We start from the raw sequence: 24,620 nt of genomic DNA, 5'->3' as shown, positions 1-24,620 counted from the left end.
CACTTAGCAGTGTTTTATACCATGCCTGGTGATTTCACAGCACTCTTTGAACTTGCCACTAGCTAAAGCAAGGGACCTGATAAAACTTGGAAGAGCTTTTGGTGCTCAGGGCCTGAAGATGCCAATGCCCACTGCCAGAGTTTATACCCCTCCGCAGAGCTTTTCATCAGTGAATGTCTTTCACGAGAAACACATACAATCATTTTACAGCTCATCTGCTTTCTAATTCCTTAACAGGCAATGCAGATGGACCAGAAGCTAGATGACATCCTGAATATGCTCCAGGTTCAGCTTGCGGATCAGCCACGGGCACAGATGTCAGGGCCAGCCACCCCACCCATCAGACAATTACAGACAGCCTCGGATTCCCCCCCAGTCAACCAGAAAATTTAAAAGCGAGAGGACAACCACATGCCACCATCTCATTCTTTTAGGTCTGGTTATTTTTAAGTCTTGCTGTCTCGGGATTAAGATGTGTTGTTGGTGAAATGAACTATTCTGCTGTAGTAGATTAAATAAAAATGAGAAGAAGCAGCAAAAAGCCAGTCACACCCCTAGAAGAGCACCAAAGTTTTGCACCTGTTTTATTAGCCATCATTAGCTAACCTAGGCCAGCCTGTGGAAGGCCAGTGCAGCCACCCCATTTAGACTGACTGCACATGCACAGAGCACTCTGTTAATGTCAGCATCCAAGCAAGGGTTAGGATGACCCTTTTGTGGGCGGAAGGGAAAAAGGACTGCTTTTTGGCATTTAATCACTAAGTTTAATGCTCACAGCATGCCCAAAAGGGGGGAAAGAGCCAGCATTTGAACATGAAACAAATGGAAATCAGTGGACAGGAAAATTAAACAGCATGTTTTGACTTCTACCAAGCAGCGAGGATCATAAGAAGGGCAGATTTATATGCTAGTGCGAATGACAAAGTAAAGACAATAGGCTACTGATTAAAAATATGGAAGTGTGCACAGGCTGGTTGACATATGAAAGACTGAAGTAAAGGCTTCATCTAATTAAAGAAAAGGGTTGCAAATGAGAAGAGATGCATGTTGGAACAGACAGGCAAGAGAGATAGTATCTGCGTAGGCTTACTGCACAAGAACACTGTAATAACTATCAGCTACACTGATGACTGTTATGCAAAATGTTCTCAAGCCTCTACCTTCATTCAGCAGTGGTTGTTGACTCCAGTTGCCTTAATTGGAACATAAGAAACCTGTATGGTAATTGGCTGTGAAAGTATTTGCAAAGCTCTGTTCAAGTCACTGAGTAACACAGTGCTCCAGGAGGGCTGCAGCTGTGATTGAGAGTGGCAGGATTTCTTAAAGAAAACAAAAATGCACATACTGTTGATGAAAGCTAATCGCTATTTAAATAAACTGCTATATACAATTTAAAATGCTAGATTTTTTTCCTGGTAATTTGGTTGTTGATCGAGTGCATGTGCTGGCTGATATACTGTCACTATGAAATGGATCTTAATCTGGCACTCCAGAAAAGGGACAATGCAACACTGTTGCTAAATATGTAAATAATAAACGAAAGTAAAAAGGGTGCAGTGTTATTTACTCAAGTCTTTTTAATATATTTGCATAACCAAGCCTTTGAATGAACAGGAGTCTGCAGAGCAAAGACCTGATTCCTGGGAAATTCTAACTATATTCTATTCCCACTCATATCCATGGAGGCAAATCCTGCACTGTGTTTAAAAGCAGCTTGAAAGACTGGTCCCTTAATAAGCATTTATTTGGAGCAGTGACTGGTCCATTTCAGTGTAATCAAATTCGCTTCTAACTATTACCTGTCTCTTTAAAACTCTTTCCCAGGTTTGTGTGTCTGGGAATTCAAGCTTGGAAAGAGCACAATGAGACTGATTCCAATCTTTAGATTGCAGGCGCGTCTTAGACAGAATATTAATGATGTGTGAGAGGCAATAAAAAAAAGCAATGTGGTTTTAATTAAATCAGCTGACAAGCTGCCGTTCCATCTTGTCTGATTGCTAGAGTTACTGAACATGACCAAATACAGCATGTAACACAGGAAAACGGTAAATAAACAGTGTCAGAGCACTGAGTTGCTCCTGGTTATTGGACAGGGCCATGAGTTTCAGCAGTGGTCCTTCATGTAACTCCACTGATTCTGGCCGCTCGTAGCCAAATGGGTGACTGGACACTGAGGAGATGTAGCATTGCATCACCCACAGGTAGAAAACCTCCCTCAACATCCCTTTTCCACAAAGAGTCAGAGGACAACACGTTCTGCTTTCAGGAGAAGAGTTCTGGGACTTCTATGGCCAAGGCATGTTGACATTTCCTTCTGGTACACAGCAGGCATTTGTGTCACTGGTGTGCATAGTCACTGTCTTGTGGAGCAATGAATGCAACAGTATTTTACTTGCTAATGAGTCTCAATAGTAGTGTTAAGGCACTGTACATACAGTAACACCTACTACTCTAAAGAGCCTAGAAAATACACTGAATGCCCTCCCTCAGAAGATTCAGCTAAGTGAAATATAAGTAGTGTCAGCTACAGAGAGTGTCAGAAGGAGTGAGTGGGTCAGAGGAAAAGATAACGAGGCCCCCTGTGGTCACTTTAGAAAAAGAGAATGTGTGAAAGTGTGTGTGTGTGCGTGTGTGTGTGTGTGTGTGTGTGCGCGTGTGTGTGTGTGTGTGTGTGCATGTGTGTGTGATTTCTTTTTTTTAAATACAAGCCGAAGCTCCCCCAGGAAGTCTTCAGTGAGGCCACAGCCTGAGCCTTTAAGGGTCTGAAAATCCAGCAATGCTGGCCAGCCACCCACTTTACAGCTGGCCACTGTGAACCCTTCTGTGTGGCATAACATGTTCAGACAGCACCTGCAATACATGAAGGCAACCATCACCATTGCAACGATAGAGAGATAAGGGTGTGGCCTGTACAAATTGTGGTGAGGAAGGAAGAAAGCGGGTGGGAGACACCCACTTTCACACTGTATGATGAGACTAATGGTAAGGAAATAAAAGCAACATGGCTTAGCCTTACTTAACAGAGTCAGGCAAATCCCCTCCATGTTCACAGCTATAGAAGACAGCAGTTGCCATCTAACAAAAACCTTTCTGATTGCCCAGGGTTAAATGTGTCCAGGAATAGCAGTGATGGCAGCCATCTGGTAGTATTACCTGACCCTTCTTCTGAGCAGACATGTCTTTGCAGTGAACATATTAATATTAATATGCACTGCATATTAATACATTTGCATGTCACCAGCATTTGAGTGCCCCTCTACCAAGATCTGCTAGCAGCAAACATTCAGCAACAAGCTATGATTTCTCAAGACAAGCATTAACTCCTACTAATCGAATTTTTGTCAGGCCTCACCATCCACTATGCAGGTAGTAACAGCATTAGATCTAGGTCATTGCATATGCAGGCAAAGAAAAAGAGCAGGGGAAAAGCACAGGTGATGAGCCTCAGGAAATTCTAAAGCCTTGAGGAGTCCTCTTGCAGTCACTAGTCCCATCAAGTCATGAGGTGGTAGAGCCCATCTGTGAACAGTAGCAGAAGACTTCCAGGTACACCGTAGCAGTTTTTGCTAACTGGCTAAGGCAGCATGGATGGACCAAGCACTGCCCAAATCTGTCCTTTCTTCTAAGGAAGCCTTGTGATAATTCTTGCATGCAACTGAAATTAAATGAAATTCTTGCTCTGGAGACATGAAGATTATATGGTCCCACAGCTGATTTCCTTGCTCCAAATCCATCACTTTCCTGTGTTTACTGTTACATTCAGGAGTCTTCCAGGGAATAAATAAGCAGCGTAGCTACAGAGGGAGGCTTGACTCTTGTGTGCCATTATTTAAGTAGTTTGTGAAATACTGGTTGGAAGATTATTAGCAGAGGTCTTGTCCAAAATTCCAACTTCTCTACTGATACTAAAAAAGGGTTCATTAAAAGGAAGAGAGCAAAGTGGACTTACGGGAAGAATTCTACCTTTGCATTATCTTCTTGGAAACTGTGAGTATTGAATGTTCCCTCTCAGTAGTGGCTCTAATACAAGGCAAAATTACAGAACATATTCCCAGGGAAGTGCATTTTTGTGTTTTCACTTCCATTTCCACTAACTTTAGTGCAGTGAGTAGGTTATAATACTTCAGCACTGATCTGAGGTGCTTCCTTTTAATTTCTTCATGCTGGGAGTCCAGCACACACATCACACACCCGGCTGCTGATCAAAGAATACATTCAGCCAAGCGCATTGCTACAGCAGCTCTTCTCGCATCAGTAAAATAATAATATACCAGGAAAGAATATGCTCCAAAGAAGTTACCTGCACAGTAATGCTCTCACATTGTCTTTTCATTCAGAACAAAGGCATAGACTTCACAGTCAAGATCCCTCAAGGCCACAGTGTAAGAGGATTCAGCAAGGGTGGTGGTCAGGAATGCATTCTACTGATGCATCAAAAGACAGGACTACGAGAGATCAAGCAAAGATTAGCTATTTATTTTCAAAAAGATCACATGGTTTTCTATCTGATCCGGTTTCACTGTGAAGATACTTGGTGTCCTCCCTTACTAGAGACAAAGACACCAACCAGAACAAGATTTTCCACATTCCTTTCAATAATGCATGGCATCCTGAAGGCTGCTGTCTGCCTATGATGATGCAAGATGTTCAGAAGTCATTACAACAAAGCCTGAGGGATTATTTTCTTATTTCCATAATTACACAGTCAGTAATATTATCATGAGCCAATCTTATCTTCAAATGTATACCCAGATCCTTAATGACAATATTTCCAAAGTGATGTGTGGGATTACAGTTCTGTGTACAATATAACTGCTGCAGTGAGGGAGATTAAAAGTTCAGTTTTCATCAACTAATGGTCTTTCATTCCTTAATAAAGATAACTGCCTCCAAAACAGCCTATATGGGTCACAGATCAGAAGGCTGCTCCCAAATTTGGAGCACTCTGCACATCTCTTGAGAGTAAAAAGTAAGAAAAGATTCACCAGTCATAGCTTTAGTGGCTCCAAAGGTTTTCCAGACACGTGCCTTGACCTGGAGTCACCAAAGAAGCCTTTGTTGGAAGACCCTTTCACCTCCATAGAGCAATGTCTCAGCTCCCAGCTCTCTAGCTATGGAGAATGAACAGAATTCTTTGTTGCTTCTTTTTTCAGTACCTCAAGGGGTTTTCTCCCCTCGCTGATGTTTTCCAAGCCCAAGCCACAAAGGCACTGCACTCATAACTATTGCCCAAGATGTTTAGGATGTGTTGTATCTGATGGAGCCCTAAATGGCAGGACATGTTCGGTACCCCCCAAACAGTACCTCACAGAGAGTCTGAATAATTGTGTCTAAAAGGAAAGGCATGGTTTAGGGAATAAAGTTCCATAGAGTGAAGAATCTCAACCATTGAAATTGCATTATTTAGTACCCTGAAGGGGGTACGCATTAAGGTAATCATGATGGCCCAGGAAAAGCATGGCAAAGAGCTATGGTGCAGATGTCTCTCAGCCATGAGCTCTAGCTCAAGCAGAGTTCAGCCAACAAAATTGAGCAAGATGGTATTGTTCTACTTTTTAGATAGGAAAAAGTTTGAGTTTCTCTGAGCTTGCCTGCAAAGCAACCTCTTTTCTTGGTCAAGGCACAGTCAAAGGCAGCTGGAAATATTAAACAGTGTAAGGGAGAAAAAAAGTAAACTAACTTTTTGAAGCCCCTGCTAGTGATCATTATCCTCTTTCCCATTGCACACCACATGCTTTTCTAATCTTCAGAGATCCTGGAGCTCTGGATTATATTCATGTTACTGGTGCTGGGGATGTGCATGCTCTCTCTCTCTCTCTCCCTGTCACGTGGTAAACAGTGTCTGTCAGACACGAAAGAGTAAAACTGCAGAGTGTCTTCTCTACGATGAGCTGTTTTGCCAAAATACTCATTATGTTGTGTTTAGCTCTTATTATGGTTTACAGTGGCTCCCAAATGACTCTGTAAAAGTACAATGTCTCTGCTTAGATTGCTGGCTGCGCACCCATTTGTCTCAGGGTTTGGATTTGATACATGTGGGTTTGTGAACAGAATTTTAACTCATCTTCACGATGCTATTTGATCTCCTCTTGAGATGGGCGGGCTGTGTTGAAGGGAGAGACTCATAAGCTCTAAAGGAAAGGGGATTTTTGAACTCTGTGATCAATGTAACTGCTAGCTTATCTGCCAAATCAGACTGGCAAGGCTTGTTCCCTGTTTAACCAGTCATAATTTTCAGGAACGAAGCTTTCTAAGCATTTGCCTGAAACTTACCTCAGCCATTGCATGGAAAGAAAATTCGTATTTCAAAAATACCTGTCAACGCTCCTTATGAACAGCTAAAATGCAGCTTTTCTTCTTTACTGCTATGTACCTTAGTTGTCACATTTGTTGTTACGTGAGCATTAACATAGTCCAATAACCTAGTAACATTTTACACCTACTTCATCCAAGGATCAAGCTGCAGAGAAGCAAAGTCCCTGGTGTTTCACATGAAGCATACTCTGGCCAATGCTCAGGTTACAGACAACCCTGACCAGGAAATTTCTAAGAGGTTGTTTTCTTTGCCAAAAGATGGAAGAGATGTTCAATGGAACGTGCCTTGAGAGATGGAAATGCTTGTTGCAGGATAAGCACAGCACTGGGTATCCCCGAGTACCGCTTTCTGCGAAGGTGTTGAGAGTCTCAGGGTTGCAGAAGGAACAGGAGAGCATTCCTTTCCATATTGCCTGGCCCCCGCTAACTAAGGTGAGCAATGATTTGCTTAAGGTAGGCTAGCTCTTTGTTCACTCATCTCTAACACCACTTGTGATGTGACAATGGGCAAAGGCGGTGTGTCAGTTCCTCTCTGCGTACTGCTTGCCTTTTGTCGTCATCTTGAAATGTAAAATGAAGCTACTTCACTCCTGAATTTTGGCGTCTTGGAGACACTGCAGATAGCTTCTGAGCTTTGATCCAAATGACCCCCGCTTTCCTTGTGGAGAGGAGCTCTTATCATTTCTGATGCAGAGATAGATCCTTCCCAAGATTGGTCACTAGGGTCCTTCAAGTACTTCTGTGTTTGTGGTCGAAGTGCTGGTTTTTCTACTGTCAAGGTATGGGGCAGAAGGGGAAGCATCTGTTTGTTACTCCTGCAATAGAAGAGCAATTGCCTGATGTGGTGTCCTAATTCTTTTTGCTTTCTTTACTAAGAATTTCCCCTTTCTGAAATACTAAATAGCTCGTTTCTTCCAAGCTAAACAAATGATTCTGCCAACTACTGATTTTTTATCCTTTCTACTTCTAAGGGTTGGTACAGTAAAGTACAAGTTTCCCTTCATTTGATAACAGGTCAGGAGGCCAAAAAGAACTAGGGACAGCTCCTGTGACAGAGCATTACTGCACCAAATTCTTCAATTTGGCTAAACCGTGAACATCATCACTCTTGGATTCCAGCAAAGCAGTCGGCCAGCTCCCAGGGGGCTACTGCTTTGGTCGAGGATCAGCAGAGTGCAGTAACATCCCAAATAAGTCTCCATCCTCAGAGCCAAGTATGTCTTTTTTACCACTCGGATACTTCATCTCCTTTTTGTTGTCATGTTATTTCCCACACAACAGTCCAGCTAACGAGATCCTTGCATTTTAAAAGCAGTATGAACAAACTTCATGAAAAGTCAAGATCTGGTCCAAAGGGCTGACGCTTTCAGTGTACAGTCATTCCACTCTGTAAGGTTTACAGGAAGAGCATAAAGGACAAGAATGAAAATCACTGCAGAGACACAGACCACTGAGAGGTTGTGTACTTGATGGGCCCATGGTCAAAGCAGGCTAAATTTAATGCAGGTAGGAATTGAATGGAGTCAATGGAATTACACCACAGCTGAATTTGGCTTGATCTCACTTATCATGTGCTGGAATAAACACATGGTAGGTTAAAATAAGATCTGGTTCCACTGACCTTACTGGAGCTCCAGATTAGACTCAACATTTTACAATGGCCTGCAAAACACAAATATTAGAATGGTATATAGTAGTTTTTATGTCAAGGAAAATGCATGTTATTTGAAATAAATAGAGATAGATTGATGGGACCTTCCCAATGGCTGTGGTCAGCTTTGGCAAATGGTATTGCTTTGGGAAGCCAAATCCCTGGGCTTCCCTTGAGTTTAATGTATGAATGAACCCAAAGCAAAAAAATGAAATTGCCCTGAAACCCACACACTCTGCCTGACTTGGGATCAAAATCTGAGAAAGTCACATATGTTTGAAACTGAATTAAAATCACAAATTATTGAAAATATGGCTGACATTATTAGGTGGAAAAAAAGCCCCCAAACTATCTGGGCCTGGCCCATGTCCCCATTCCATAAAAATAAGATGATATTCACCAACAATATTTAGCTTGAAGCTAAAATTTAAGGTGATAGTGGAACTGATGAATAAACAGAAAATCACCTTATCCATTCAAGTACAGATAGCTGAAAGAGTGGTTTGTGGCAAGGAATCACCTATGACAGTTATGCTCTTTCCTGTCCTGGTACTGAGCTGCTCCATGAACTCCCCCTTTCATTCAACTCACTGTCAAATTTGGGTGAAGTCACATCTTCGGTCTTCAATAGACAGTCCTTATCTACATCACTGATTTAAAGAAGCATTGCCCTGGAGCCGTGGATGGCTAGAATAAAACAGCAGCCTGAAGCTGTATCACTTCTTCTGGCTTGACAAAATAACCTAGAGTGGGGCATCAAGGGGCTGCCAGAATAGGCTGCTCAGCCAGGGAAGAGGACCTGGATGCCCAAGGTGACAACAAGGCTGGCAGAGGCCATGGCATCACCAGCAAGGGCCCACAGGACTCCAGCAAGACAAGCAGAGCACGTCTGGTGACGGCAACCAAATTGAACCAAGATGACCTGCCCAGGCCATGGTGGTGAAGTAGGACCGAGGTCAAGCTGCGGAGTGAAGTCACCAAGGCAGGGTCAGGGCCCAGGTCAGTGGGGCAAATGGCCAGACACAGGCATTGCCACCACATGGCTGTAGCGTAGCTCAGGCAGACACCACAGGGGCCACTCCCAAGGGAAGGAGGGGGTTCCTCAGCCCCTCCTGCCAGGAATTACACTCCACTTCCAGGGGCTTATCAGTGTTGTTGAAGCAGGGCTAAAGATTCCCCTGGAGGATGGAAAGGCTTAAAACAAAAAGATTATAAAAGTAGCTGGGAGCTTCAAAGATACATACAAAAGAGTAGGAGGAATTGGATGAATTGACGGTCCCCCACACCCAGGTGTCAGAAAGGTGCACAGTTGGCTGCATGGAAAGTTGGATGCACAGCACTCAAACAGTTTTGTTTTCATAAAATTTTTTTCTAGAATTTTGGTTCTGTTTTTCTTCTTTATCTCTTCCCCAGCAGCCGCTGACAGATGACCTTTAAAGCTCTGGAGAGGCGCACCAGCAGGTGATTTACTAACAGCTGTGCCAGTCAGCAAAATGGAGAGGGGCAGAGGTCAGCACCGGACGGAGCTGGCCACTGAATGCAAGAGTGGGATTTAATTAAAGAAAGATGCATTGCACTTTTTATTGATTTGTGTGTGTGTGTGTGCACATGTGCCTTTTCTTTTTTTTTTTTCACTCCTGCTCCCTGCACCTGGACATTTCATGCTGGATGTGTCAGCCCAGCAGTGCACACTGTGCCTCCCCCCTGGCTTGCCCCGTCTCCCCCTCAACCCACCCCCAGGATGCTGCTCACTGAAATCCCATCTCACACTTGCAGAGAGGCTGGAGAACAGGTGGGGACTAGGCAGGAGGCGGAGGAAGCTGGCAGCTGACCGTGCATGGCATTCCTGCCTGGCCCTTGATATGCACGAGGCGTTGCCTGGGTGTTTTGGGGGGCTCTGGCTCCCCCCTCCCCCCCATGCAATAAACCTTTGCCCTTCTTGTTATCTTCCAGATGATCCATTAGGAGAGAAAAGCAAGCCACTAAAATGACATATTACAGTCTTTCCATTTCCATAGGACGGAGGGCTCATCTGCTGAAGCCAGTGGGAATTTTAAGAACAGACTAGTGAAATGCTGCAGAAAATACAGATTCGGGGGCTCTGAATTCACCAACCAGTGTAGTTCATTACTTTCATTCATATGCATCTGGTCCCCTGTTTTGGCTAATTCAAACTTTTATAATTACCATTATTCTGCTGCTCATTTTATCTGATTTTTTTATATATAATCTTCATATGTAAACAAGCTTCCATTCAACTTAGGACTAGAAATGAATGAGTCTTGAAAGATCCAGCACTTCAAATGTGGAAATTCAAGTAAGAGCAAACTCAGCAGTGTCTGACTTGAGCCACAATATGTCTGTTAAGAGCTGAATATGGTAGGGAGCAGAGTACCTGCAAATCATGGGACCAGTTTTTTAAGGGCTCATTACCCACAAACGCGCCCCCCTTCTCAAAAGAGCACAGCACAGAGGATGCTGCTCTGCGCTGAAACACAAATATCGCAACGGGAATGGCTGCAAACTAAGCGCTTTTGAAAATCTGGCCCCACAGTGACCTGGAACACATTAGACAATCCTGTTTGGGGCCTCTCCAGTTTTCATCCAAAGTTAGGAGAGAGCCTGCATTCTTAATTTGATTATATTTAGGTATGTGTTGTATCTATTACGTTGACTGATTTCATTAGCTTGAAAAAGCTGGCTAATAAACTTGCAGGACACTACAAGTGCTCCAGTCCAAGTCTTTTGTATGAGGATGAGAAATATGCAATCTTAAAAAAAAAATACAGGAATTTTTTAAGCAGTATCTGGTAAAATTCTTTTTCTGTTTGACTTTCACAACTTGTAAGCTTACACTTTAAAAAGCGTAATAATCATCTTCTCTGACTCCTACATAGCATTGTCCTTTGCTCCACACAAAGTAACTCCTGGATCAAACTCAACACTTCTGCCTGACCAAGACCACAGCTTTGAAAAAAGTTTCAGGCTTTCTGTCAAGTCTTTAAGTGATGGAGAATCCACTGCAGATCCCTATGTTGTTCTAGTGGCTAAATTAATCTTCCTTAAAATAAATAACATTTTGTGTCATATTTCTAGTCCAAATTTATGTAAAGGCAGTTTTCAGTCACAGAATCTTATGGGGAGGAATCAGATGAATTAAAGAAAAAGGTTGTGTCTTTTCAAAAATCTCTTTCCATATAGTCATTTCCACTGATCACTTTGTAGTCTTCTCTTGAGTAAACGACGTAGACTGAAATTCCAAAGACTCTCAATGTAAGGCAGATTTTCCAGGCTTCAAATCATTCTGCGAGCTCTTTTTTGTCAATGTTTTCCAATTTTCCAAACATTCTTCCCTGTGTTGTTGGTCCCTTTGATTGTAGAGTTACAAATAGGCTGAATGGTTATGCAAAACATGGTAGTGGTCACTGGCAGGACACTTCCCTGAAAACTCCTGTGACTGGTTAGTATCCACGGACCTAGTATGTAATACCACACATAGCTGCCAAATTTTACTTGAAGCATTCTCCACAGCTAATCATACTAGGCTTAGGTATCCATTGGGTTTAAATCCAAGCTAGGTTGCTTTCAGATGGCTTTCATAAAAGGCAAGAAGAAACCACACGCATCCAAGTCAAAAGAGATTTTGGAGTAATCAAGGTTCTGTGGGTTCCTATTTTCCTCTCACTCTGTTTCATACCTACTTGTTTTTATCTCCATATATTGACCATGGCCACTGTCTATAGGTCTTAATTTTGCGGCCCTCACTTCAGACAAATTCTCTCCAAAAAATGCATGTCTTGGCTTAGCAAACTGTCCTGGAATGTCTAGATCTAAACTAATTACACATCCGTCACAGACTTCCCGTCATCCCGCAAAAACTGGGATGAGTGTGCAAGGCTGAGACTTTCAACACAACCAAGGGATCTCTATGTTCAGTTCCCTTTAAAATGCATGGGAAATAAATATTTTACCTCCCTATCTGGCTTTGAAAATCCCCCTGCAATCTCTAACTCTCACTCTCCATCTGTAAAACAGGAATAACAGCAATTCCTACCCCATATCTGCTTTATTAGTCTTGTCTATGCAGACCACAAGTTCTATGAGACATGAACTGGCTGCTACTAAATATAGATACAATGTATAGCACAGATTTTATTAGAGCCCCAAGGCACTATGGCTCCATAAATAAACATATTGACTTTTTCCAGGTTAAGAACACATCAATGGAAGCTTTGCTTGAGCAAGAACTGCAGGATCTGGCACTAGTGTTTTTAAACCCTAATAGGAATGAGAGAGTCTGAAGCCTCTTCCAGCCTCATTCACCGGTATCAATGCTTTTAATACCAAGTCAGCTGCTGTGACACAAAGGGTATGTTTCTCTTGGTGCTGTTTCTTGGAACTGAAGAGCCCTCCTGAAGTTTTCATTTTCTTTACTGAAAAGCCCCGCTATGGTAAATCATCAACTCTCCAAATTTATAGGAGGCACAGCACTTGGTATGTCACGTCTCTGAGCCCAGCCTAATGATTCACTTACTTGTGCTTTTGTTCCTTTGCTTTGTAGTTCTCTTGATTTCAGCAACTGTCTATCATTTTCATGTGGCTTGCTAGCTAGAATGCCCCCTACTATTCCAATAATCGTTGCCCTGCTAGAGTGTTTATTACTGACTGAACGGCTGCACAGACTGGTAAAATGACCTGAGCTGTATGAATTTTCCCTGAAGTCTCTGGGGCCTCACAATTCTTGAAAGAATGCAAAGGAATTTAAAAAAAAAATGCTTAGTTAGGGGGAAAGGCTAAAGTCAAGTTTTTCTACAATAGGAGATTTTGTCACTAGCCTTGCTGTCTCTGTTACTGAGCACTCCTCACATCAGTTTCAATAGTCAAAGAGCAGCTGTGAACTTGTCATGCAATAACTGAGCCAGGTAATGTTTGACACCCTGTTGTGCATCTTCTATCAAAATACTGTTGCTTAAATCATATATGCTCATCCTCTACAAAACATGCACCCTGGATAGGGTTCCAACATGCTAGTGACTGCCTAGTTGTTTGCCTTCTGTATTTGAACTGAGGTTTGTGGTAGGTGCACTACAAAAAAAACAAACAAACCACACATACACATACAAAAACCAGTGACCAATACAAGATAGTACGCAGATGTGTAAATAACTATGGGAAGATAAAACACAGACTGTGTCTAACTTTTATCAGTGGTTTGATTTTTTCCTTCTGGCTAAGATTCTCAAAAGTGGGCGCCTAAAGTTAGTGTGTCCTGGGTAAAAGCTTCAAAAACATCTTAATAACTCAGGAATCTAAGTGCCTAATAGAACACTTCTTAAAGGCTCTGGAAAATCTCAGTTCTCCATCCACACCCTTAGTGATACAATTTTTAAACGCTCCGAGCTCACAGTAGCTACTATTGCAGTTCACGGCTAGGATTCTTTCAAGGGGCCTAAGGAAGTGGGGCATGCATCACACTTTGCCTCTGGGCCTGACACTTTCAAAAAAATCGCACCTAATACGGATTTCCATGTTCGGTATGAGTCTAGCATTAGGTCTCAACTTCTGAAAATCCTGGAGCCAGTTTCTATGCCATCAATGCCACACATCGATGCCACACAGCATTTGTATTTACAAATCAGACCACAAGTACTGTCATTTGGGGAGGTTTCCACAGCACTGTTATTCCCATATCCACAACCCGTCACTGCTGTCACATGTGCTAGCTCTAGGCAACAGGGGGTATAAAGGGCACCAAAAAAACAAGCAAATTATTCTCGCATGCAAATTTTATTGCAGCTTTATGAGGGCACTCTAAGACATTTCTGTTTTTTACTGCTTCTTATGAAAAGAGGATTTTTTCCATAGTACTAAAACAAAAAAACCCAACAATTTTTCACCCTGGGAAGATGGATAGGGAAAGGACTCCTGGAACATTTATTGTGGAGTAAGCTGTTCCACACTCCTTATTCTGCAAGAGTCCCCATGGAAAACGCAGAATAAAAGGCATTTTTTCATTCTAGGAAAATTTCGCTTTCTGAGCAGAGTAATCCATGGAGCATAAAGTCAATTACTGAAGAAACACCAAAGCCCAGTTTTACTACACCTAACTCTAGGTATATGATGTATCTAGGTAGGCAGCTGGATCTCTGGGTCCTGATTATAATTAATGGAAAAAGACAACTCCAGAAGGCAATTCATCCCATCCTGAAATAGATACTTCAGAAACAGAAGATGAACCAGCCTTTGGATTTGCCCAGCTCTCTCTCCCATGGCTACGGAGGGATACTAGGGATGCTAGTTATCTAGAGCTAGAGATAGCTGAAGCAAATCCAGGCCAAGGACTGGAAGGGACTAATACAGCTACAGAAACCCTGGCAGATGCTTCTGAAGGATACTCCAAACATATTCCCAAATCACTGCTGGTGACAACAATGAAAGCTTTGCCGCTGACATGAGAATCAAACAGCAGCTGTAAAAAAATCAAAGGCAAAAATTAAATCAATTTAAAACCTCTTCATTTCAGCTAGAGCTAAACGAGCATTTTACTCATTGAATTTAGCCTTGCTCCTTGTTTCCATATGGGTCATCTAGAGGTTATGGTTTCCTAATCTTCTGTATCAATCTCATGTCTGAACCACTTTCAGGATGGCTCATATGTCTCTACACTGTTTGTCAGCCATTTGTTATGATATGAAAATCCATGCAGTACTGGTCAGATTCACTGTGATACAAGGTCATACGGTATCATTTTTGGTCCCAAAATGAGGTTTTCTGATGTAAAGAAAAAAGTCTGTATTCACAAGGTCACATTTATCCCTGTAAGTTTTTAACATTTTCTGTTGCCATTAATGTTATTTCCAGTAAGCTATTCACTGTGGAGCACATGCGATGAAGAAGAGGCACTTGAAGGTCAGAAGGAATCAGTATTAATGAAAAGTAAACTTGCAAGTCAGGGAGGAATCACAAACCCAGCTTGAAGCTAATTTGGTTTTTTATTCCATGAAATATGCATGGTCATTTTTGCATTGTATTCACCAAGTTCTTGTTTGGGACTGTTTTTAGGACCTCTTGAACTTGCCTTGAGTTTCTAAGCCATTGTATTGTCAGCCAAACATCTCTTGTTCACCAGGACCCCAATGCAGTCCTAATTCAAGAAAAGGGCAAAATTTGCACGGCTGTCAATAGGGGAGCTCAGAATGTCCAGTTTCCTAAGGATCCTGGAAAAAACAGCAGCTGTATTACCTGCAGCGTCTGCACAGAGTTGTAAGCCCTTTCCTGAGCTATCGTTATGCTTTAATCTAGAGCATATCTTCCAAGCCTTGATGTGCTAAATATGGAACAGCAATCAACATCTGTGGAGAGTGCATATTTGGCATGTTTACATGAGTATTTATTTTTCCTTTGTCTTCAAGCAACAACTACTACATAATGTATTTGGTATGATTAATTGTGGGAATGTTGCTCATCCCAGCTTGCTTGACATCTCCAATTACATGACATCTTTCTCTCATTTGTAAGAGAAGAATTGATTTTTGTATCTTGACATGTTTATCATTGTGACGTTGAGCTAGTTATCTTATATGGGCTTGCTCCCTGGTTCTCAGGGTTGACAGATTATGGTGTCACATTAAAATCACATATGCCTTGTTATTGCAGCTGTATCTTGAAAGGAAAGCAAACAGAGGAATCTCCACCACACAAGAGCTGTAAGATGATGTTTTGTTCAATGAGCCAGTGGTTTGCAAGGTTGTTTTAGGCTATTATAATTTATGAACAGTTATTTGGTATTTAATTTTCCCAACATTTTTTTAAATCTCAACAATGGAAAATTTAACACACATTTCATACTCCCACATCAGCTCCAAACTGATCAAACTGCCCTTGTGGGTGGGATTTACCTCACCTAATTTTAGCCATCTATTTAAAAGTGAGGCATCTGCTCTATATTAAGCATTTGGGCTTAGTCACAAGTAAGAGACAGATGCTTTTCAGGAGGTGACTTATCCCACCTGGTTTTGACTCAAAGCTTAGAACAGGAAGGCTAGTACCCTGCCACATGGATACAGAGCAAGGAAAAAGCAGAGCTTTTGTTCCGAGGCAAGGCTAATGTTACAACCCCACCAGAAGAGCTCTGTCCAGGCACGGTCCTTCCAGGTGAGGAAAACATTGTAGACAGGACATCACCAGAGGAGGATAAAAAATTCAGATGTGAGGAAAGGAAGAAAGTCTAAGGATTCAATTTTCAATTGAATTTTCAATTCAACACTCACTTTGTAGTGACAAATGCATCTTTGCAGCACTGCTTCAAAATGCGTAACTTTTTTGTGATTTTAAAAGCAATAAAGCAAATATGTATTCAAAAACCTCTCACAAGATCTGTGAGATCTAGGCTAAAATTTTCATCCTGGTGGACTCCACAGAGCTCTATACAAAGTTCAAGACACTGTGCAGAACAAGAAAATTATCTGGAAGCACATTTCCAAAATAATGCCCACAAAATCACCAAATCATCTAGACTTGATGGTTTGGGGTGGACAACTTAGCTAGAGAAGCACACGTGGTACCATTCAGCTGAGGCTCATATGTCAGGACCTAGTGCCCAACTGTCCAGTCAGGGAGAGAGGGAAGTAAGCCTTGGTTGTGGGATGGATGAGGCATCACTTTCACCTTCTCTTAGTAGGACTCCAGCCAATAGAACTATTCCAGCAAGATGCTGCCTGTCTGCCCTGGAGTCTGCACAATAATTGAGAGTATACGAAGGTCCACATGCAATTTAGTTTATGCACTAATGAAAATGTGGCCAGCAACTTGAATGGGAACCTGAAAGTGTATTTGTTTCTAGAGTATAAAAATTAGTGTTTCCAAGAAAATTCAGGAATCAGAGATTTGGGAAAACACAGGACGCCAAAATGGTGGTCTGAGATAACTTTCTTCAACATATAAAAGGGCTTCTGGTGTCCTGATAATGTTTCTGTTGGTTGTAGATGTGTTATTGCCTCTCAGGAGAAGTGACCAACTGCACATACTAGTTCAGATTTATCATACTTTAAAAAAAGGTTAATTCCAGGAGGCATTTATAGTCTAAGATACAAACATGTGAGCTTTGTTTCTGGATGCACAGATAAACAGTTCCACGTAGAAATCTCGGAGATTCTTTCCTGCAAGCACATGGATGCTTCCCCTGCCCTACTCATTCCACAAGTGCTTTTATTGGTAAAAGCAGAGATGTAGAGGCCAAGACCAAGTAAATGTCCAGATCAGTAACTGGTGAATTCCTCAGCCTAGGAACTGAACTTTGTACTGGCAGGACAATGGACTGAACGAGACCTCTTTCCATCTTTGCAAAGCATAATCTTCTGGAAGCACTATCTTGTGTTTTTCATTATGGTTATTAGTACAATAATTACTTGCTTGTCATTACTTAATACTTAGATATTGCAACCAGTTTCACTTCCAGTACTGCTGCTTCATTTCTATTGCTGTGGGAATACAAGAGAAGAATTGGTAGTCCTTCCTCTCAGAAACTGGACCAGCATAACTTCTTCCCCAGTACATCATTCTTTGATGAACTACCCACAGGGTGTTGGAAGACCAAGCCCTGAATTTTGCATTAACCTACACTTGCCACTGGTAAGTGTGCAACTTCTCACATTGATGATTTATGTACAGAAGTATAAAAGTAAGATAGACATAAAACTGAGGCTGAAAGCAGCAATACAGATATCTCCTCCATAGGTTACAATTTAGAGTTATCATTGATGGATCGGGACCACTTCCTAGCAGGACTAATTACCGTTTTAATTGGTTGTCTCCTCATCATACTTTTGTTTACCTATGCCCGTATAATTTCCAGCTGTGTTAAGCAGTTTTCCAATTAATAATGCATTTGAACTGATTACTTCACCTTCTCTGACTCAGCCATTTTTCCTCCTTGTTTACTTAGCTGAGTTACAGCATGTAATTTCCACATATTTCTCAGCAGCTGGAACCCACTGAATACTGCAACTGTCCCAAGGCAAGGGCTGCCTGGCACCCTCCCCTTGCTCTGTGGGGGCCACAGTAGCCCTATCTCTGCTGAAGGAGAAGGACCACTGCCCCATATGTATTGGTTTCTCTTTAAGTTATATGGCCAGCCCTCTCCAGCCCTTCCCGTTCCCAAACCCTTTTTTTGCAGTAATGCTTCAGCTGTTTATATTTCTCTTCCTGCTTCTTCTTTTGCTCTGTGAGCAAGACCCTTCCACCCTGCTGGGCAGTGAGAGGAAGGTGAGGGACTCTTAGCTTTCTCTCACACAAGCAGGAAAGTGACGGGATCACTCAGAGCTTTACAGAAAGGAAGGAGAGAAGTAGTCCTCACATCTTCTGTACTCCCAGCTTTCTTCCTTCTAGCCCTCAGATGAGCCCCCTAAGAAAGTTCATCTAACTGGCCTCGCTGGGCTGCTTGCTCATTTTAGCTTGCCCCGTGCATTTCCTGTTCTCAGCTGGTGGTGGAAGAAGAAAACAAAAATATCATGAGAGGCTAGTCTCATGGCTGAAACCAGAAAGTATGCATCCCAAATTAGAGGCTCAAGCTGCTCAGATATACTGCTGAACCGACTACCAGCCTTGCTGTCAAAACCGGTCTCTTTTCCCAGTTATTTGGGAGCTTTCACCAGCCATTTCCTATGTCCTGAAGAGAGCAAGGTCACCCCTAACCTGCAATGAGGCATGTCATAAAATAAGGCACGAGAATATGAACCACAAAAAGGCAGAAATGCTATGAATAGCATGGCTCTAGCACACCTGTTTCAACTTCCACTGAAGTAGAACAGCAAAGAGACGAGTTTTGCAAATCTCAGCACAAAAGCTGCTCTGTCCAATTCCATCACCTGGACCAAAATAACATGTGAGGGAGCCTTGCTCGCTAGCACTAGACGGATGGGCAGGTCTCAGCTTAGAGCCCACTGCCAACCCCAGGAAAACACAGTTAAGAGACACCCTGTTTTCTTCTCTCTGCAGTAGTTCTTGGCAAGTCTAAGAAAAGAAGATGCTTTAACACAGCAGCAACAGTAGCACTGAAAAGAACACTTTTGTGTTAAATCATCAGGAAAAAAAAATGATTATCCTTTTCTTCTTTGTGTTCTTTTTGTTTTCCTGCCAAATACCAGAAAGAACAAAATAGCAGGTTTTTTGCTGTGCAAGGCAAACTTGTAAAGTCAGAGGGAAAACAAATCCTAAGCAAATAACTCAAAGCAAATAGCTGGAGGAAGTGAGGGTGGGGAGGTAGGCAGCAGGAAGACCAGCTGATACATTTTCAGCATTTACTGAATTAAGCCTTGAAGTAGCAAGATAAATGAAGAATGGGCACCCACGTAATCAAGAAATGCCCTGCCATCTTTGGTGGAAAACAAATGGCTTAAAGTTACATCCTAAGCCTAAAAATGCCACCAGCAATCCACAGTTCAGCTCCAGACACTCAGTGGGCTCTGAATCCTCGCACAAAAACATACAGGTGACTGGATTCAACCAGGGAGGAAAGCTTTTTCTTAGATCCATCTCTAGCTTATCTAAAACAGAGGGATAGATAAAATGAAAATACTGGCTTTACATGACTGTCTACAAGTTCAAGATTATGTTTCATAAACTTTCAAGGCAGAGAAAGACGTACATCCACATAACCAGAAATAGTCCATTGGTTTTCATGGGACTATAGTTCTGCCTAAGGCTACAACCAGAACACAGAGCATAAGGATGCCACTAAAGATCCAGCTCCAATGTGTGCATCAAAGTGATGCACGAAAGGATCTTACCAGATCTTACCATCTCTAGACTGGCAGGAAGGTCTCAGCCTAGCACCTTCCAGACAGGACACTGCTCTGATTCAGTGTGGCCATCCTGCACTTCAAAAGTCTTAGGAGTCTCGTAGCCAACCTCATCAGGGAATCTGCAAACACATTATACTGCTTCATTGCACACACACTGTGCTGGGAGTATGACAAGAAAAAGACCATCTTACAATTTTCACCAAGTGCCAGATTTGGACAAGCTTGTTTGTTTTGGGTAAAATGCCCCCTGCAGCTGACAGCACCAGGATTATTTGACGCCATTGATTTCTGAGGGGTAAAGCTCAGGGCTTCTCTGCAGGACTGGGGCCCACAGTGCAACACACAATAAAAGTGGCAGAGTGCAAGTGTAGGCAGCTTGCCCTTTCAGCCTCTGCACTTCATACCCTTTGGGCTGGAAGACTGACTGCTCCATCCCCAACCTTCCTGGACTGTTCTCCTGACCTTGGAGACATGCTGTGAGCTGAGGCCTGCTTTATTTTCCATCCCTGCATGCATTCCTCTGTGAGAATGACTCCTTGAGGTTGAGCCAAACCAGCATCCCTTGTTCTTGGACTCTCCCACCATATTGGACTCTTTATCAGGGTATTGCTTTCTCTCCTTAGTTACTCTTAATTTGAAAAATGAGCTCCAATCCCCACCTATTGGCACACAAAGGAACCTTCCTCTTTCTCCTTAACCCCGCTGTGGCCGCAGCAGCTGCTAACACAGAAGGGCTGAAGTGCATTTACTATGCAAGTCATTTTTCCTTTTCCTTCCTTAAAAAAGAAGGATGTTTTCCAGTACAGTAATCCCAAAATCATGCCTGGTTTAAAATATAAAACAGCAGCAAGCTGAAAGAGACCTGGAGAGGACACTGCTTCTTGTAATAGGATTAAGGGCTATATCTCAAGCAGTGCTTCTGTATTCAGCTGTTTCTTATCTGGGCTTCTTTATAGAAGCTATGATCTCTTTGTACCACGGTGTGTTACTGGGCTACCTAGCAAATGCTATTTTTGGCTGACTGTACAAATGCCATATATAAAACCCAAGTTTCTGGGAGAAAGGCTACTTTGTTACTGGATACCCAAAATGCAGGTGCTTGAAGTAGGGAAATAAATACAACTCTTCTTCCCCAGCCTTATATTATTTGCTATAGAGGTTGTCTCAAAAAGCAGATCACAGTTCCTCTTAGCTCTTGCACCAAAGATTACTTTTTTCCACAATTAAGTCTCTGGACTATTTCAAAATGCCACACAAAGACAGTCCAGTGTAACAGGCATTATGTGCACATGCTTCCACATGCCCCCTGTTTACTACCAAGCACATCAGCATAGCCCATGCTATCTCAGCTTGTTCACCTATGGGCTCCAGACACATCTCCTGTTTCCCATCATCAGAAAATGACAGCTGATGTGGAAAATAAGCAACTGGGCTAAATAAGTGGCATAAAAATGTCTTCTTGGTGCCCACTTCTGTTGCTCTCTCAGGACGCACTCACCCATTTCTCCTCCACCTAACAAAACAAGCAACCAGCTAATTAGCTCCCCCTTGTCCTTCCAGTCAATGCATTTTGCCCCACCGATAGTCTTCTGGTTACGAGGAGAAGCAGCGGAGAGGAGACCTAAAGGAGATGTCCCTGCCTCTCCCACTGCACAGAGCTGAGCGTGCTCCTGTTACACAGACATAAACTCTGGAGCCCAGGCCCAGGGCAGAGCAGGAGAAAAGGCACTGGTAAGAAAGCGCCAAGATTTTTAGTACCCCTGTTCTCCTCCTGCACTCCATGCTTAACCTAATTTTACAAAATGAGCTGGGTGACTTTCATAGGCAAAAGCTGCCTGCACAATGATTTCTATTCCACTCACTCCCAGCCCTTTTCCTCCACAAGTAAGAGCGGATAACCATCTCTTGCAATTCAATAGGCTTCATATCGTCTCCAGGAAATAATTGAATCCTTTGTGGCTTTGAGAGCAACATTTTGGTATTTTCCCTGGCATCAAAATACTGCTGGACTCTGTTTAAATGGAAGACATGGCCAGTCTGAATTAGCTGGGAGAAGTAATAAAGCCGAGAAGAAGACAAGTCAGCTGCCTTTGAATAAACAGGGTTATCAGGGCAAAACCAATGGTTCGCAATGGGAAGAACAAGTTCTTTCATCCCTAGAAAACAGATGCATTGGAGGTCTGAGACAAAACCTATTGATTTCAATGGGACCAGTCTCCCACTTCATCCCATACCAAAACAGCCTGACATGTTTCTGTTCTGACACAGGTTTCTCCCACTACCCCATCCACCACAGAGCATAGTAACCATCACACTCCTGCATAATAAGCCATTCTAGCAGACACAGAAATCACAAACGACATGCACTTTGTAAGGGAAGGTAAAGGAAGGAACAGGCCAGGCTTACCAAAGTCCATGCCCAAAGTATCATTAGTTATTTATATAGCATTGTGCACTTACCTGGTGCTCTCCAGTGACAGTCTGTTGGGTACAGGAGATCCACAGATACTATCAGCCTGGATTTGGATTCCCACCCTGTAAAACATTTCAAGCTAACACAGTTTCCTTACTTCAAGTGAGAAACTTTTGTCTAGTAGCTAATAGCTATGGGATCACCCTAGCCATGTCTGTGTACCGTTAAAACCTTTGCACAAACTCAAAAACCTTTCCTATGGTGATGTTCAAATACATTCCTGAGGGGCTTTCACATGCCACATCCCTGTGCCTGCCCACCATTGATTTTGTGTCCTGTCTCCTCAGTTTGTGCCCACAGACTTCTACTGGAAGTGTTAATGAGAGCAATATGCAAACAAATGTGGAAAATAATCTCTAATGCTTCAGGCTCCAAGGCCAGCAGAAACCAGAGGATCTTTGCTGGCAAAACAGCAGCAATAAGAGTTGTTCCCTAAATAAATAAAGTCTTAATGCGCACAAGCTTAGCACTAGCGAAGAAATCTTGGGTTGGAGGCTCTAACTAGGTTTGCTTCCCCCCACACCCCAAGGAAGTACTGCTATGTGTTCCCCAAACATTAAATCATGCACCCAGGATACTTGCTGGCACTTTCACATGGTGGCCAAAGCTCACTCACCAGGCAAAAGTTCAGATGACTTCACCTTTCTTGTTGCCTTTATAAAGATGCTTCACGTAGCTATAAAGTAGTTAAATACTATCATACACGCTTCACACATGAGGAAACAGCACCCCTGAAAGATTACAGCTCTGTGACTTCTCTCTGGGCACACAGGAAAACAGAAGTATGACAGACCTAGGAGTGTGACAAAACTCTACGTGTGAGTAAAACCATATATGAGCCTGACTTCCAGACCCAGAGTTAATCTCCCCGAGTTACACCTCACTCCTGCCAGACCACAGAAACACTCTCTCGCTAACGACAGCTCACGCATTAGCTGCCTCTGCCCTCACCCTGCCAGGCCACCAGCGGCCACCAGCATCCAGCCGCGACCTGCTCCTGCCCACTCTCTGCCCCATGGCAGCCTGAAGCCTAGTGCTACCACACCTTGCACATAAATATTAAGACAGTTGTCTAGGGGATGCTACCATGCTATATCACATGCGCTGGAGCTGGTGAGACAGAGGAAGGCAAAACCCGTGGCCCACTTGTTACCGGCCCTGATAGACTTCCTATTGATAGTCCCATCTCACACTGGCAAAGCCTTTTGTACTACTCTGGGACAGCTGCTCCAATGCCAAGAATTCCTCGCAGGCTGGCCAGCCCTTCTGGTGCTACCAGGGAAGCTCCAGTTTCAGCAAAGAATTTGATGGTTGTCTGGCAAGTGGATAAATCATAAAAGTAGCTTTGTTCTGAAGCACTTCAAACCTATTGGACTCTCTCACATGGCTGCAGTTTGCTGGCACTTGCCGTTCAATTTATATAAGCTAAGCTGTGCAAACTCATACCTTTCCAGCCTGTAGGCAGTCTGTTATGCCACACAGTGATGCTGCCCCACTACTCTGAGCTGCAGTTTGCTGACAGCAGAGCCTTTTTGGATAAGGCACAGCCCCTTTTTGCAAGATTTTATTTCACAGGAAGCCCAGTCGACTCCAGGCTTTTTTTCACTTAAATAAAATTAAGAGGCTGCATGCAGGCTAATTCCTTCCTTTCCCCAAGCTCTGAGCTCAGGACAGCCAGATGGGCCTGAACAAAGAGGAGTTCAGATCCTTCCTCCTGGATTTCCATGAATCTGTGAGCAAAGCATTACTGTCCAACCAGGCCATGCAAAAATGCGCTGAACGGATACAAGAAAAGACGCTACACTGGTCCACAGTACGTGCCATTTATTGCTGAGAGAGTGGCTCGCAGAGAGGGCACTCGGCACTTGCGAGGTCAGCCAGGCACACATAAACCTCCGCTCTGCACTACCAGCAGATGCGTGCAAACAAGAATGCTACCAGTAAAATTGCCTTTATAGACATGGCCCCAGGCAAAGGCAGTGCTTGAGTCTCTCGGCTCCTCTTGCAGTGCGCTCCACTGCCAACACAGACAAAATCCAGGAAGCATCTGCCATGCTGAGCAATGGTCCCACCCTGCTCTCATACCCCACAACAGGCCGGATGGGAAAGCAGCAATATGTGGGCAGAGGATGGGTGTATCCCAAGAGGGGTGGGCCAGGCTTTTATCTGGTGTGAATCTACATAGTGCCTTTGATGTTCATGGATCTGACTAGTAGGTTTCAACAGGATCTTCATGGTAATGAGGTGAAGCCAGCGGAACCTGCTCTGACACTCAGACTCATTTGAGAATCAGGCCTTTTACAGAGCTGCTGAGCATGGAGAGTTTGTCTGTGCAACACTGCACAGCAGTGGGCTGAGATACCCAGGGCAGAGACAGCTA

General features: G+C 43.1%; 1 protein-coding gene and 1 long non-coding RNA gene across 4 annotated transcripts in view; one reads left to right on the top strand and one right to left on the bottom strand.

Annotated features, from left to right (window-relative positions):
- The window catches only part of LOC112984511 (potassium voltage-gated channel subfamily KQT member 1-like), a 498,975-nt gene extending 496,920 nt beyond the window's left edge, over window positions 1-2,055 (top strand). Inside the window, exon 17 of the mRNA XM_064517311.1 lies at window positions 238-2,055. Within this exon, the coding sequence (XP_064373381.1) occupies window positions 238-393 (156 nt within the window). The 3' untranslated portion in view covers window positions 394-2,055. The remainder of the gene's footprint in view (window positions 1-237) is intronic.
- The window catches only part of LOC135329344 (uncharacterized), a 34,961-nt gene that overhangs the window by 8,445 nt on the left and 1,896 nt on the right, over window positions 1-24,620 (bottom strand). For 2 of the 3 annotated variants that reach the window (XR_010390745.1, XR_010390744.1), the window contains exon 2: window positions 22,228-22,302. This is a non-coding gene — a long non-coding RNA (uncharacterized LOC135329344). Of the gene's footprint in view, window positions 1-19,762; window positions 19,887-22,227; window positions 22,303-24,620 lie in introns of those variants that run through there. The other variant, XR_010390747.1, reaches the window with a different exon arrangement.

This window comes from Dromaius novaehollandiae, chromosome 1 (genome assembly GCF_036370855.1).
Source record: "Dromaius novaehollandiae isolate bDroNov1 chromosome 1, bDroNov1.hap1, whole genome shotgun sequence".
NCBI lineage: Eukaryota > Metazoa > Chordata > Aves > Casuariiformes > Dromaiidae > Dromaius > Dromaius novaehollandiae.
The sequence above is the reverse complement of the archived record's forward strand: the minus strand, read 5'-3'. Positions and strand labels throughout refer to the sequence as shown.